Source organism: Brachypodium distachyon, chromosome 4 (assembly GCF_000005505.3).
Source record: "Brachypodium distachyon strain Bd21 chromosome 4, Brachypodium_distachyon_v3.0, whole genome shotgun sequence".
Lineage (NCBI taxonomy): Eukaryota > Viridiplantae > Streptophyta > Magnoliopsida > Poales > Poaceae > Brachypodium > Brachypodium distachyon.
In genome coordinates, this window is record NC_016134.3 from 38,697,045 (window position 1) to 38,708,362 (window position 11,318).

At 45.4% G+C, this 11,318-nt stretch overlaps 1 protein-coding gene across 1 annotated transcript; it reads right to left on the reverse strand.

Annotated features, from left to right (window-relative positions):
- Window positions 1-998: 998 nt before the first annotated feature.
- On the reverse strand, window positions 999-4,502 carry LOC100837431 (O-fucosyltransferase 34). Its single transcript, XM_014901916.2, has 8 exons — window positions 3,909-4,502; window positions 3,387-3,454; window positions 3,217-3,305; window positions 2,954-3,119; window positions 2,581-2,870; window positions 2,299-2,503; window positions 2,040-2,194; window positions 999-1,593 (listed from the first exon to the last, which is right to left on the reverse strand). Exons 1-8 carry the CDS (start codon window positions 4,174-4,176, stop codon window positions 1,350-1,352), a joined length of 1,485 nt encoding a protein of 494 aa, XP_014757402.1. The 5' UTR covers window positions 4,177-4,502; the 3' UTR covers window positions 999-1,349.
- Window positions 4,503-11,318: the final 6,816 nt, after the last annotated feature.

The following is an 11,318-nucleotide window of genomic DNA, read 5'->3' on the forward strand; positions in this document are numbered from 1 at the left end:
AGGTAGAGTCGAAGCTAAGCTTGCGACATGATGCTGCATTGCTGCTAATATCTTGGCCAAACGCAGGGCACGATCAAAATGCATTATATACGCACGGCCAAATTCGTCCGTGCCTACTCTTATCCGTTCCAGAACACACTACGCACTGGCCTACGCAATATGCCAGTGGACGCGACGGCGTGACCGCCGACGTTTGACGGACGAACATACGCTAGCGATGTCGTGATCCTACGTATAGACGGCAAACGGGATCCTGCATAATTGACTTGATAATCTTAAAATTCGATTAAGATTTAGAGGATGATCTGGATATGCTATGATGGGATATGCCCATTTATATCCCAAATCGTGCGGATCCGCGCTGCGATACGAGTGTGGACGTAGGTGGCCTCGGCCATATTTTCGGCGTGATGGGCACCGGGCTGACCGGAGAGAAATAAAAAGAACCCGGTGGCGTGCCGATCCCGGCACACGCGCCATTGGAACTTTCACGTAAACGGATCTCGATCGATGCTGACCTTACTTGCAACTGGACGGAGTTCTCGCGATCCAACTCGTCTCGTTTGCTTCGGAACCAGCGCTGCACTGAATACGGGTTGGATCATCCTTCGTTCGAACGCTACGCTAAATAGCTTGATACTCTGATTGTACATACACTAGTAAACTGCACGTGCTGGCTGTTGCTTGGCTTGGGGCCTTGATCTCTGGTTCGTCGTCGGTTTCAGATCAACATGGAACACAAGGTCTAAAAAGAGTATTCGGTTCGTTCTTTTACCTGTCATTTTAGACATTCACACAGTCTAGTTTCGGTGATAAATGTATTGGTAGCATCAACCTGTGTTCACAAATCAAAGTAGTTTTGTTCACATTAGTGCTCCAAGATTCAACTCTTTGGCTGATGTACTGTGACAAACACTGCCAAAGAATTTGATTGCAGTTCACAAAGAAACATGATACCAAGCACTAAAGCATTCCTATCATGAACCCAGTTAGTCAAATTTACAATGTTAGAACTTTTGACTACCATCATCACCATATGTATATGCATCACATAAAAGCTCCATTCAGAAACTGAAAAATGTTCCATAAAAAAAACTGAAAAACTCTACTGGTGTATTTTCTTCCAATTCCTATGCTCATATGTACAAACCAAAAATACACGTGGCCTATTTCGACATAACCAAAACTGGCAAATTATGTCATCTGTATAGATAGACACCTAAGATAAGGTACCATTTATCTCTCAGGTGCCTGTGAATCAATACAACTAGATCTCCAATTATTGCCATCTCAAGAATATAATCCAAGCCAGCCCAAGGCTCTGAAAGAATGCATATATTGGGAGGGTATCACAAAAATGATAGCTCATCTGGTTGGTGCAAACACTCATGAGGATTCGCATAGAAGTAGTCCTCTTCCTTAGGTTTGTCAGGAATCACCTGCCTCCTTGATGGTGTGCCCATGCGGCTGGTGTGTGATGCCTTCACAGAGGAGGAGAAATCAGTCCAGCTCAATGTGCCATTTTTGTACTGATCAACGAGCTCAACTATAAGCTTTCGATCTAGCAGCACTGTCTTCTTGAACCCCAAGTATCTGTGGTCAGTGGTCACACGAACAAATGAGATGTGAACCCATCAGCAGTTGAATAAAATGGGGCAACAGTTCATTCAGAGACAAGATTGTGGGACGGTGGCACCTCAAAGTTTCAGCACACAAACATTAATATTACTAAGATGTAAAAACTGTAGACACAAAATTATATTTCCTGACTTCCTGTTTCATACATTTAACTACCATCACGAAATTAAAATGAAATCGTTCTAAAAGTTAGTTTTGGAAAAATTCTATCACTCCTAGAAAAAAGGTTCAGAACATTGAGATCATGCAGCATGGCAGGTAACAGATGTTTCTTGATATTTATTCGGCTGACTGCCTAAGGTCTATTCTTTTGTTATAAGTATAATACAGATTAGTATAAAACGGGGTATATATGAAGCAATGTTTAACTTGTCTGGAATACTGGAACTTGAGAAAATTACCTGCGATGACCTTCAACAACTTTTGCCATGTTACCATCATAAGTGGGGATGAAAACATCACTCTCCAAGGACACCATATAATCTAATGCTGCCATCTGTGAAGAATGGTTCTGGAAAAACCTGATACCTGAAGGAAGTATGGTCTCTTTTCTTACCTGATCATCACCACAGGAACGAACAAAATTTAGAAATACAAAGACACGATAAGAATGCAGTACTGTCAGTCATAAGAAGACAGTGTTGAAGATGTTGAACTAACCACATTGGGATAAGCTGAAGTCAGTGCAGCCATTCTTCTTTGTCCACCATATATTTCTCCAGCAGCAATGTATATTTGATAACTGGGATCGATGTCGAGTGCCTTTAATACCATTGCAATCTCCTCCGGTGTCAATGGACAGAGCCCGTCTTTCCTCTTTGCATTGGAGTCAATCACTTTCTCTTTCCACCATGGGTAAGCATATCTTCATAATTTAAATCACAATCATTTGTTATTAAAAGGTCTAAAAGATCTTGAGAAAATTTGGATGGGATGTTATACCTCATTCTTGTGAGCTCCTCAGCCTCCTCATTGCTGCAACCATGTGTACAGCCGGAGAAGGCAAGCATGTCCATTTCATACCGCAAGTGGAGAACCACAAAGGGTCCATTCTGACGAAGAATTTTGACCGCGCGCCTGCCCAGCTCTTCTATTTCAGGGGTAAATCTCAATGCAGCAAAATTGACACGGCACCTTAATTTTTGAATCTCCATGGGTAGGCCATTATTTGCAAGCCGGGCGTCTGTTCTGTTCAGATGAAGGACCTTGTACTTCTTTATCATTGGTAGAATCTGTTTCCTCCCAAATAAACACTTACAATCATTACCGGTTTTGCATATGATTTAGAAGATGAAAGCGAGAGATGCAAACGAACCTGATTATGGTAATACGATATATCAGACCAACTGATGGGTGGCATGGAGCGAAGATATCCCAGTGCAACTCTTCTTTTCAGCCTTGGGGGCAGCTCTTTCAGTATTCTAACCTCTTCTCTCAACGATGCTATGAAGTAGTCCACATCAAATATATCTTGGAACTCACTGTAGACAAAGCAGCAGAAAAGGATAGAACCAAGGCAGTCCATAACTGAATTGTTGGGAATTGAGGTGGTTGCTGGGTGCAGAAAAAAGTGCTCACCTAGGATCAGCCCAAAATGAAGTTTTATCCAACTCCGGCACTATGAGAGTGACATTCAAGTATCTTGCAACCGTCACCATATCACAAATCTGATTTAACAGTGGAACTTTCAATCCTCAGTTTCAGTATAGTGCAATAGATGTCTAGAGATTTGAACAAGCAGTACTTACAGCGGCTCGCATCTGGTTAAGACCACCATTGCAGGAGACCATCAAATAGCCATTGTTCTTGTAGATTCCTGAAAATAGAACCGATCAAATCAGTTGGTAGTAGAGGGCTAGAGGTTGTACCACAGGACACAGGGTCAGGGTTAGAATTAGCAGTAAAACGCAGAGAAGATACGAACTAATCAATCGAATCACTGAAACAAATGAACTTCTGTCAAACAAGACGAACTCATTGGACAAAATTAATCCGATATGAACTGATCGATCAAAATTAAACGTGCTCATTAACTAAATTGGATTGGATACATTCAATCAAGGCGAAAATTGAAAAGGGCAAAGTATTAATGGAAACGCTAAACCAATTAAAAATCTCGCGAAGAAGGCGAAAAATAGAATGGGTAAAGTATTAACGGAAGCTTACATATTCCAAACCAAAGAAGGAAGGGAAACCGCCCAATAGGCAAATATTCCTAACCAAGGAACGGAAGGAAAGGGAAGCCACGAACTAGGAAACGACAAACTTACTCTTCGGCGGTAGCGCGACTGCGGCGGTGGCGGCGGCGGCGACCCTCTCGCCGTCCGCCGGCAACAGCGGGCGCTGCACGATGACTAGCGTTTGGGTGAGGCAGCCGGACCACACGCCACCCAGCACGCTCGGCGCCAGATGCTCCCCGAAGGCCGCCGCGAGCAGCACCACGCACGTCCAGAGCAGCACGGTGGTGCTCGCCCGCGCCACCCACATCTTCACGCGCGCCTCCCGCCGCGCCTTCGGGGCCTTCCCGGCAGCGCCCATCTCATCCGATGCGCCACGCAAGGGAACCAGTCCACCCACCCAACGGGGTAGCTCAGCACCGCGACCCGCCGCCTCCCGCCTCCCGTCCTTGCCGTCCAAATGGAACTATGGGAGTAGTACCAGTTTCGGGGAGATTTCTTGCAATCTTGCGCGATCAAAGCCCCTCACCGTGCGTGCTTAATTTGCGTTTCCTAATTCTCGCCTTATCGCCAAAAAATCTATGCGCGCGCGGGGCCGCGGCGCAATGGAAGGGTGACGTGTCCGGACGGCCGACGCGGCCACCGGCGGCAAGGAGGCAGGCAAGGCAAGGCAAGGCGCGTGTCAAGGCGTGCCCGCGTGGCCAGGCTGGCTAATTTGTATGCAGGCGGGATGTCCGTACATATGATAATATCTAGCTCTGCGTGCACTCGGTCTATAGACCAACGGAACGAGACCTGCGCATGGGCCCACGCAACCAGAGGACGAGTGAGTAGGTGTGATTAGGTTTGGTGTATGGAGCGCGCGCAGGAGGGTCATAGGCTGACTTCCGCACGCATGGCACGGTGGGGCCGCGAAACCGGCCGGGTGCAAAGTGCCGCTGTCATGTGGGGACAGGATCCGATTCCGGCCCTACATGGCTAAGAAACTTCACCGGAAGGACAACATTTGGTGATGCTATTTTTCTTAAGGAAACTTTGGACGCCGAAAATTTGACACGAATGGACAAATATTTGGTTTCCATACCGGAGCTGCCGAGAACCCGTTAACCTGAGCATCGGACAACGGAGAGACACAGCACAGGCGATTTGGAAAATCTCCCGACATTTGCTGAGCTCATCTTTGAACCCGGCGACACAACTTTCGACTTCATTTCAAAATTCAAACCTGCCTTTCTCACGGAGTTTGGTCCTGATTTGCTCTATTGAGACACTTTCACCGTTTGATGCGAGATGGCCTCTTCAACACGTGATTGAGAGAACAGACTAATGAAATACAGTAGTTCTCTCCGGTTTGACAATCCACCTATGCTAATAATTTAGAGAACTCCACTTACGAGAAGCTTGATCGTGTGAATTGAATTCCTGTTGGTCACAGTAAGGGTGTTGCAGCGCTCCATATTGCATCATACGCTGCTACTTAGACTCGTGAGAAGCGGCAGATCACGAGGAGCAGGCATGGGGACGAAACTCGCCGGGCAGTGGCTGCCCAAACCCATCCCCGCGACCGTGAACCCAGACCCGTCCTTGTACCCGTCGTCGGTCACGGGTTTCCAAATTTTCCCATCCCCATCGGGTTTTTCATTCCCGTCGGGGAACCCGAACCTGTTTTCTACACAGCCAAAATAGCAACAACAACATTAAAGAAAAATAATAGAATTTTAGTATCATTCACACATATAACAACACCAATATGACAACATCATTTAATAAGATGGCAGCATATTGTTCTCACAAAATAGACACGATCTCATACAAAATAGATGGAGGAGTGGGTGGTGCCGCGTTGTGGAGAGAGCACACGGTGGCAGCGGGCGGCGGGAGAACCAGTGGCGGGCTGGTGGCTAGAATGGGATTTGGAGAGGATTTAGGGTTAGAAGTCTTATATATGTGGGGGTTTGGGGTAGATATATGAGCAGTGTTGGGCCATTTTAATGGGCTATCTAAAAAATTTCGCGGGTTTCACGGGTACTGGGTTTGGGGAGTGTTGGACCGGGTCTGAACCCGTGAAACCCGCTGGGTTTCACTTTTGACCCATGAGCAAACCCGCGGGGATTGCATTTGACCCAAACCCATCCCCTAATGGGGTAAAAACCCGCGGGTTTTCGGGTTTCGGGGTCCCATTGCCGCCATCTTGAGGCACGGCTCAGCTTTGAGTTGTCATTTGGCTGAGTCATGAAGGGTTCTATGAGATGGTCGCCGCTGAGGGGTGGCCACACGGCTATGGAGCATCGGCAAGATAGGGTTTGTCACATTCGCTAGTTCCTGCATAGGTGGGCAAGGGACATGACCAGTATAAATTGGAGCGCGACTGGCTACTGCGAGTGCTTGACATTCTTGCGAAACATCACCCCCTCCCGCAAGCTTGCTTTCGGCTAAGAGGCAAGCCAGAGAAGACCCTTCCCAAGCTATACATGGAGGAAGAGACCAAATGAACGCAACAGGCCAAAGTGCATACTCCTGTCCAAAGGAAATCCAACTACTTCCTAGTTACGAATTGTATGAGTAGTTCTCTTAAAAAAAAGGAGTTGTATGAGCGGTAACATCCACGTAAGACTCCATGAGAAGGTGGATGGAAATAGCCTTGTTGTACCTCACTCCCATCTTCAATGGGGATTGCTCTGTTTTTAGGAGTATGCCGATCAGATTTTAATGAGCTGCCCATTTGAAGTTCGTTGGGCTCTCCTTTGCAGGAGCCCGCACCCTGGCCTTTTTGTGCTCTAAACCCCTCTTCGGATGAAGACTAGTGATAGGTGGCCCTATGGAGCTGTCAGAGAAGGTTAGCCTAGATTGTAAGCACAACAATGAACCGCGATGAACCGTAAGACGACCCTTCTAAGACAAGGGGAAGATCCTTGGTGACCCTTTGACTCTTCCATACTTATATATGTAACTAATGCTCTACTTCAACTTGGTAGGAAATGTAAAAAAAAATGCATGCATCTATCAACTTGGTGATGCGGAAATTGAATATTTACATGACAAACTATTACAATCGTCTTTTCGGGCCATTTGAAGCAAATAATGTTGTAATGGATGAATCTAACATAAAGGGCATTCTCGAAGTCCCGCGGGTTGAGAATACTGTTTTGAACTGCCTGCATAAAGGGCATTCTCGAAGTCTCAGAGCAGAGGTGCATGTCGTTGCCTTTCAGATGGATCACAAGGGCATGTACACTCTTTAGAGGTACTTCCACCTCTAAGTGGGGACCCATCGTATACCCTACTCTATAGCATGGACGTTGCAAGCTGCAGTGTCCAGAGACTGACTCTAAGGCTTAAATGCATCTATAGAGGTTATATTTCTAATGATTGTGGATGCTCTAGCAAGACACCAGGCAGGGCCGGATGGGCTCCATGAAAGGGCATTTCTCTCCTAAGTTTTTGATGGTGATGACAACATGTCGTGTATCTAATCGTGTGTCAAGTATTTCAGATTTTATAAAGAAATTGGCACAAGACGATGGTGTGGACCCTCAAGATGCTAAGAAGCGTGGCGGTGTTAGCGGCTTTTTCAATTTGATTTGAGTCATAAGACATCCGTACTATTAAGAGGGAATCCACAAGGAAAGGTAATGTGTGAATCAATTTCACGTACACAACTACACAAATTGCACCCACTAAAAAGCCTACCCCAAAAGAGTGAGAGAGAAGGATCAAAATCAAACCTGTTTTGAACTGCTTGCAGTACAGGTGGCGGAAGTTCCGGCCCCAACCTCCGGTCGCTCTCATAAAGGTTCGATTTTGGGGATCCCATATAAATACCCCTTCATCCCCAACGGGTCTTTTGCCCGAACTTTAGCTAAGAACAACCACTCTCTCTCCTCAAGAACACAAGAACTTCATTTCCCTCGATCTCCCTCCATAGTTGATCCCCCAAGAAAATACTTTGAGATTTGAAGGAGAAGATCGAGATATAGGGTTTCACCAAGTCAAAAAGTTTATTCCCCTTGTTTGCTTTGTGGATTTCGTTTCTCTTGGGTTGTTGGGAACCCTAAACGAAAGCGGTTGCCTTGAGCTCTACCTTGGTGTTGAGGAGCTCGGGGATTGGATTGGGAGTCTTCAATTGAGTTGTGGAGCTAGCCCCGGTCAAATTTGTAAAGGTTTGGACTTCGCACCCAAGAAAGCGACTAGTGGAACTCACCTCACCTTTGTGATATTGTGAGAACTCATCCCACCTCTGTGGTGTAGTGAGTTGAAAAATAGAGTGAGTCTTTGTGGCGTCTCTACCTTTGTGGTAGAGCACTCCTCCAAACGGAGACGTACACCAATCCCAATAAGTGGAACTCCGGTGAAATCTTCGTCTCCGCATGTGGTATCATTTTGCCCTTTACATTCTTGCTATCTAGTGTTGCGTCGGCTATCACACTTCATATTAGGGTTGCATTCACTTTAGAAAATCTAGTAAACCCTAGGATTAAGGGTTTGTATCTTTCAAGAAAAAAAAAAGTAAAATTTGTTAGTCGCCTATTCACCTTCCTCTAGTCGACCATACCAATCTTTCACTCCATGCTGAGTTCTACTAGGAATTCTAGGAGGTCATCAAGGAATATTTGAAGTTTCCTATATCAAGAGTTTCATCGGGGTCTACCCCCGTTGTTCCAGTTGAATTTCGAGGCAATAATCTTTCTTCCTAAGAAGAAAGACACGTTTCAAATTCACATGCTCTTATTTATGTACTCCTTCCGGTTCATAATAAGTATCTCAGACTTAGTACGACTAGTAAATCTAAAACTTTTTTTGACATCTAAATCTAAGATGCTTATTATGAATCGGAAGAAGTATAACATAATTTGTGTGTATGGTTATTATGAATCAGAAGAAGTATAACATAATTTGTGTGCTTCTAGAAAAAATGGTAAAATCTAAAACTTTTTTTTTGACATCTAAACCTAAGATGCTTATTATGAACCGGAAGAAGTATAACATAATTTTTGTGCTTCCAGAAAAAATGGCAACGTCGAAGGGACAACTGGACCAGGCTTTAGTTATGAGCTAATCGCACTTGACACCTCGAGCAAAAGAGACCAGCGTCCTTGCCAAGCAAACGCCACTAGCCCCTCGATAGCGCCGAGCCGCCGAGCAAGCGCGCACGAGAAGCAAAGCAGCGGCTCCATAATCTAAACTGGCGTCCAAATCCAGCCGAGCATCACAAATTAAGCCATCCAACTGAACTGGCGTCATGCGTCTCCTGGCCGGAGCCGTCAATCATAAGTGCATGCTACTTATGAGATCGAGTGAAGCGCGGATAGTAGACCGGCACTGATCCACTGCGGGAGTAATCAGAGGCCGCTCAACGCGTTCTCCAACAAACTCACGATCGCATTGGAGAGCCAACAAACGCACTCACGCACCCATGGTGGAACTCGTCGAGAAGCACGCCTAGCCTAGTATTCCATCAGAAAATATTCTGAAGAATGGATCTCAAGAATACTCCGTCAGCTACGTGTAATAGACGTAGCTATGTCTAAAAATATAATAAAAAGTCACATGATACGAGACGGAGGAAGTAGACAGTAGACGAGAGTACATGAAACGCAGTCACCCGTTCTACCTTGAACAATGCAAGCACGATTTCCGATTTGCATTTTGTTTTCTGAACTATAATGGGCATTAGTCAACCTGAATCATTTAATAAAATAAAATAATTGAGATAGAACAAGTACAGCGATAATATCTACCAAAAGAAACATGATAAAAAACCTAGATTTTCTAAATGTGTCAACAACGATTACAATGCTCAACAAGCACAGCAATGCAGCCAAAGACGTCGATCTGTCGAGCTCACCCGTAATACTACGATAGACGAAGCCAAAGGACAACACGCACCCGACGCCGCACCACGACCCATGATACTACGATAGACGAAGCCAAAGGACAACACGCACCCAGCTCCGCACCACGACACTTCTACGTAGCTGGCATATAGTCAAAGGGTCATTCACCACCAAAACCAACCACGATACCGTTTTGCCACCGATGTAAACGAAGGCGGCACGGCCAAGAACATACCTCCACGCCTCTCGTGCCGAGGATAAAAATAAGACCACGCACTGCTGCCATTACAGCAGCGTAACCTATGAGACGGTGAAGATGAAAGACATCATGCACCGAGAGTGCACCAAAGGACACAGGCACGCACTCTACCGCCAAACACGAACCAGTGATCTGAAAAAAAAGGCAAGGAGAGGAGCCACATGACTTCCAACATATTCAAGACGAAACACTGCACCTTTGACCAAGCACGCCACCAACTGCCACCGAGAGTCATGGTCTTCTTCAAGTGTGGGGACATTATAACGTTGCCCTCCTTTCAGACCAAGAGTTACCCCCATGCCTGCCACCCCCATGCAGGATTGTAGCGTCACGAAGATGTGATTGCTTCAGTCAGTCGAATACTCTTTGTATCTCCGTTCTACCTTGGACACGATCTCATCAATACTGTTGGAGTGTCTTCTAGAACATTGCTTGTAGTGCAGCTAATTTTCTTTTTCGAGATCAAGCACTTTGAGGTCCAAGAAATTAGGTGGCTGTCACATTAAGTGTACGTCCCAACGACAAAAGGGTTCATTATCAAGTGGAATGTGTGTTTTAGTATTGTCTTGCTGATTCAAATTGTCATACCATGTTCCTCTGTTGGCCACAACCTTTTGGTAGACATCAACACCTTGTTAATAAGGAAGCCATGAGCCCATGACTATGTTTTCTTGTCACCAAATCCATTGGCTTAGTGAAGTACCAGAAGTAGCGAGCACTCTTCCTCTTGGTGGGGATTTTCTTTGTAAATGGCCATATTCCAATCTTGTGAGCAAACATAACACTCCCTTCTCCATTGAATCTTGGCCTTCCTAGTGCACACAAGAACATGGCCTTTCCGATGAAGTTTTTGTTACTAGTGCCCTTGCTAGACGAGGTTCGACAAATAAATCTTGTGACACTTTCGGGTACGATAGAAACACTTCTCATCAATATGGATGATGTTATGCATCATTTGAAAGGTTGGCGCTTGCGGCAATGCTAATTGGATCCAGCATAAAGGCATGTACGAACCCTCTGTTTTATATTTTCAGGGGTCAGCGATGATTTCATGCTAATGCTGAATCATTTTGGGAAAAATCCTTGTTGACACCTGAAGACATGGAAGAAAGGGTTTGTTTCTGCCTTTCTATGCTTCGATCCAATAAGCATGCCACAGATGCTAACCTTTAGAATGATGCATAACATTGTCAATATGATGAGAAGTGGTTCTATCGAACCTGAAAGTGCCAACATGATGAGAAGTGCTTCTATCGAACCTCGTCTAGCAAAGGTGACTAGGAACAAAAACTTCATTGGGAAGGTCATGTTCCTGAGTGAAGTAGCAACTCCAAGATTCAATGAAGAAGGGAGTGTTACGATTGCTCAGAGTGGCTTCCTTATTAACAAGGTGTTGCCGTGTGTGACAAT